Here is a 4990-nt window from a genome sequence, read left to right on the forward strand (position 1 = left end):
GAGTGGTTGTCGATGATATGCTTCCTGTTTTACCTCCATGTGAGTTTCTCAACCATATTTGTCAAGTAATTTGCATTTGTATTTAGAAATAGTTGGTGTTCATCCATATACTAAATTTGTTAAATTATTATTTACAGCTTATTTCGTTTGTTCGAGTGAATTACGGAAATTAATTGACATGATACACTACACATATGGATCATATCTAACTTGGGAGGAGAAGGATGTTCTTCTCCACATTCTTGTTGCTGGTGTTCTGATTTCTAGTGATACCTTTCCGTATAATTTTGAAATTGGTCAAAATTATACATTTTACATGCCACTAGTGCATAGGTTGAGGCCGGATGGCATTCGCCGAAATATCTTGGTAAGAGTTTCCTAATTAAGTACGCTCTACTATTGCATAAATGGTGTTGATTACATTGCTAACTAGGTTATTATTATGTTCTTCAACAACAACTGCCACATGATGTAGTGACTCTGTTGATGCACTCAGAAGGTCAAATGAAAATTAGAAGCCTGCTGAGGGCTGAGTTCGATGCTCCATACTCGAGTAACCTCAAATCAAGATAAAAAAGGCTCCAAATTAAAGCATGGAGAGAAATAAAGAAGGTTCGCAAGCCACAAGTTGGAGACCGTTGGATCTCTGTGCTTCATCATGAATACATAGGTGTTATTCTGTTTTATGACATTATACCTAAGAGCGAGGACTAGGTCTTATGAGAGACAAGTTATTCTGGTTTTATTATTACTTGACATGATTGATTAGGATGCATGCATATGATGACTATTATAATGTTTCTCTGTTTTACTTTTTGTGTATCATATGATAACTTGGTATATGATTAAAATGATGATGAGTTGTTAGATGATCGATTAGAATACTATTGTCATTCGACGGAAATGATATAGTGTAAAAAAGATGCATATGTATGCATGTAACTCGTGTCTACATTTTGTAAATATGTTCGACAAAGCACGGCGGATGAGATGGTGTAATATATTCGTGACGATGTGCAATATATATGTAACAAATAAATGGAAAAATAATGGGTAGTAAAATAGCCCATCCAATTTAGTGTAAAACCCTAAACCCAAGAATTGCTCAGAAAAAACAGTGATGAAATAGCCCCTCCCCCTCGCTCCCAGCCCCGCCACGTGGAAGGCTCACGGTTCGGGAGGGCTAGCATTAGTCCCGGTTCGCGAACCGGGACTAATAGCCCAACCAAACCGGTACTAAAGACCTTTTCTACTAGTGGTTGAAAACATATGAATTTCTTGTGCTCGAACGCATGATGTGCATGCAAAAAAAATCGTGACGGTTGGACATTCGAAGGGGCCTGGCTATGAAAGAAACTTTGAAAAATACAATGCGAAAGAAACTTGGCAGAGCCCCACGTTAAATTCGACGAAATCTTCGCCGAGCGTCAAGCTCGGTGCACCACTGTTTCCATGACAAAACAAAACTGAATCCAGCATAGCTCATCACGAATGAATCCAGTGCTTTCTATTGCCTGGCAACACTATCCCAACAGGATTAGGATTCAGGACCCATCAGGATTGCCTCCACCACAAACAAAACCAGCGGCCAGCATAGATAGATAGATAGAGGGGGACCTAATCACATAACCATGCGCGTGTTAAACTCACTGTCATACTGTCTACGACACAACGCAGCCAGAGCTCCCTGTCAATGGCTTCTCTTCTTCCGTGGCTGCCATGGCTCGTCGTCCCCCTCCTCCTTTGCGTCTACCTACTAGACCTCCTCGCCCAGGCACGCCGTCGCGGCCTTCCTCCAGGCCCCCGCCCGCTGCCGCTCATCGGCAGCCTCCACCTGCTCGGCGACCAGCCGCACCGCTCCCTCGCCCGCCTCGCCAGGACCCACGGCCCGCTCATGTCGCTGCGCCTGGGCGCGGTCACCACGGTGGTCGTCTCCTCCCCGGACGCCGCCCGGGAGTTCCTGCAGAAGCACGACGCCGTCTTCGCCACCCGGGCCGTGCAGGACGCGGTCGGCGCCCACGCCAGGAGCTCCGTCGCCTGGCTGCCCCACGCGCCGCGGTGGCGGTCGCTCCGCAGGATCATGGCCGCGGAGCTGTTCGCTCCGCACCGGCTCGACGCGCTCCAGCGCCTCCGGGTCCAGAAGGTGCGGGAGCTGACGGCGCACGTGGCCCGCCTGGCGCGCGACGGCGAGGCCGTGGACGTCGGCCGCGTGGCGTTCACGACCAGCCTGAACCTGCTGTCGCGGACCGTGTTCTCGACGGACCTGACGAGCCTCGACGACCACGGAGTGTCCAAGGGGTTCCAGGTGCTGGTGGCGGAGATCATGGAGGCGGCCGGCACGCCGAACGTGTCGGACTTCTTCCCCGCGCTCGCGGCGGTCGACCTGCAGGGCCTGCGCCGGGAGATGGCGCGGCTGTTGGCGCGGCTGCACCAGGTGTTCGACAGGGAGGTGGACCAGAGGCTGAGCCGCCGCGCGCGCGACGCCGCCGGCGAGACAAGGAAGAAGGACGATGGCGACGGCGGCGACTTCCTCGACGTGCTGCTGGATGTCGCGGAGCGTGACGACGGCCAGGCGGCGCTGCTAGACCGCGACACGCTGCGGTCGGTGTTCACGGTAGGTACCACATCGTTAATGAATTGATCGAGACATGTGCATAAGGTTCCTTTGGTCGCTGTCTAGCACGTTGCACTAAACAAATTCCCTTCTATGACATCCGAAAGTGCGGTTCAAACTTAATTTTGCGCGGCAAATTTCGTAGAAAGATTGTTATTTTTACCAGCACGGATATCCATATGAAACAACAGTTGTGGATTTAGCAATATATTCATCTATTAAAGTATAGAGTTTTATAGACCATGCACTCTCTTAAAACTTAACAAAATATGCTCTCAGCCATAACTTTTTTTACAAATTATCATTTTAATAGAAAGAGTCCGTACGTGTAAGAGCTTTCGGTTTAGTAAATTTCACATGCTCAACTATTATATAGTCTTTCATGATTGTTGACACTTAAAACATATTTTTGAAACAAAACCCTTTCATTCACACACAATGAAAGATAGCTTTAATATTTCACCTCCTAACTTATTTATGTTAGAGATAATGTCAACAATAATAACTTATGATCAACCGTATCGAGATGGGTATCTATGATCAAAAGTATAGCTTATCAAAATATTTATTTTACACATTCAAGATACAGATTAACATCTTGCATCCGATAAATATTTATGGCAATACTGATCGTTTCACAACGATGTCTTATTAGGACCTGTTTGCCGCGGGCAGTGACACAACCTCCAGCACTATAGAATGGGCAATGGCTGAGCTTCTTCAAAACCCATCGTCAATGGCCAAAGCACACGACGAGCTTGCAAGGGTCATCAGCTCAGGGAGAGACATTGAAGAACACGACATCGATCGTCTGCCCTACCTCCAAGCCGTGATCAAAGAAACCTTTCGGCTACACCCTCCTGCTCCATTGCTGCTACCGCGCCAAGCTCAAGCGACCATAAGAATTGCGGGCTACGTGATCCTCAAAGACGCACGCGTGCTGGTGAACGTGTGGGCGATGGGACGGGACGAGGCTATCTGGCCTGAGCCCGACAAGTTCATGCCGGAGAGGTTTCTTGGGAGGGCTGTGGACTATAGAGGCCGAGACTTTGAGCTGATCCCGTTCGGCGCCGGGCGCCGGATGTGCCCAGGGATGCCGCTGGCGATCAGGATGGTGCATCTTGTTGTTGGGTCGTTGTTGCATCGGTTCGAGTGGAGGCTCCCGGTGGAGGTGGAGAGAAGTGGGATTGATATGTGTGAGAAGTTCGGGGTGACACTCACGAAGTCTGTGCCTCTCCGTGCTATTGCTACACCAATGTTAGTGGATGACATGGGTCGTTGACGATGACAATTGGTGCGGTTCTTCTTGTGCAAAATCTAGCAAACACTATTGGATCGGATAACGAATACGCGTGCATAGCTTTGTGTATTTAGGATCTTACTAGCTTTATGTGTGGATCATGCCATATCATGGTCGTGCATTAGTATACACTAATAAGCGTGCACGTGCAACGCACATCTTCATAAGTGTATATGCGAAGAGAAATAAAGAATTTGTTATAATACCAAAACAAAGGTCTGTCTATCATAAACGATTGTTTTAGGTTTTTTACCATCAAAACGACAAGGATATATATGTATTGAAAAATAAAAGAGTTAATGAGTTTGAATTCATGAACATGTGTATTTCAATTTTACATTATTCTTCATTTTCATTATTTATTTTGGTTTCAAAAAGAAATGGCATATGAACACGTACAAATATACTGAGATTTAGCCTCGCACAACTTAAAAAGGAAAAAAGAAAAAGGTTTACATGTACCACGATTGGCCTAGCCAGGCCAATAACACCTACACCCATGTCTTGCGTTCTTTTTTTCTCATATCCCTTTTCCTATGGCTCTCGCCCTCTCTCATATCAATGCCCATGTCTTCCATGCTTAAATCCTATTGCCGCCAAACGCAATACTCATCCCCGCCTCCTCGATTACCACCTGTGCCACCCTTCAGTGCAATGCCTTCCTTCCCAGGTTGTACACTATTGCCAAACTCTATATCGCCGCTGGTCTCCAACTCTCGGATCGAACCCGTTGCTTGCCCTTCAGTCATTTGCTCAGGCCCAACGCCCTCGAGAATTATGGTGTTTCAGATGACGTGAGTTGTGAAACAATTTCCACATTGTCTTAGATGCATACCAAAATCGTAACTCGGACATTCACCTCCACAATCACACTGTAGGCATTTTATCCTCTTGTCACGATGATCTTCAACTTCATTATGAAATTGCTTGAACTTTTCAAAAACTTCAGACGTGTGTTTTATCAAGTAAATATACATGTATCTACTCAAATCAGTGAAGGTAAGGAAATAACGATATTCATAGAGTGCTTCAACACTCATTGGACTGCATACATGAATATGTAGTATTTTCAATAA

At 46.5% G+C, this 4990-nt stretch overlaps 1 protein-coding gene across 1 annotated transcript; it reads left to right on the top strand.

Moving 5' to 3' along the window:
* The first annotated feature begins 1562 nt into the window (after nucleotides 1–1562).
* On the top strand, nucleotides 1563–4117 carry LOC123409280 (geraniol 8-hydroxylase-like). Its single transcript, XM_045102224.1, has 2 exons — nucleotides 1563–2614; nucleotides 3270–4117. The coding sequence occupies exons 1-2, from the start codon at nucleotides 1694–1696 to the stop codon at nucleotides 3894–3896; spliced, it is 1548 nt and encodes a 515-aa protein (XP_044958159.1). The 5' UTR covers nucleotides 1563–1693; the 3' UTR covers nucleotides 3897–4117.
* Nucleotides 4118–4990: the final 873 nt, after the last annotated feature.

The sequence above is a fragment of the Hordeum vulgare genome, chromosome 7H (assembly GCF_904849725.1).
Source record: "Hordeum vulgare subsp. vulgare chromosome 7H, MorexV3_pseudomolecules_assembly, whole genome shotgun sequence".
NCBI classification, from domain to species: domain Eukaryota; kingdom Viridiplantae; phylum Streptophyta; class Magnoliopsida; order Poales; family Poaceae; genus Hordeum; species Hordeum vulgare.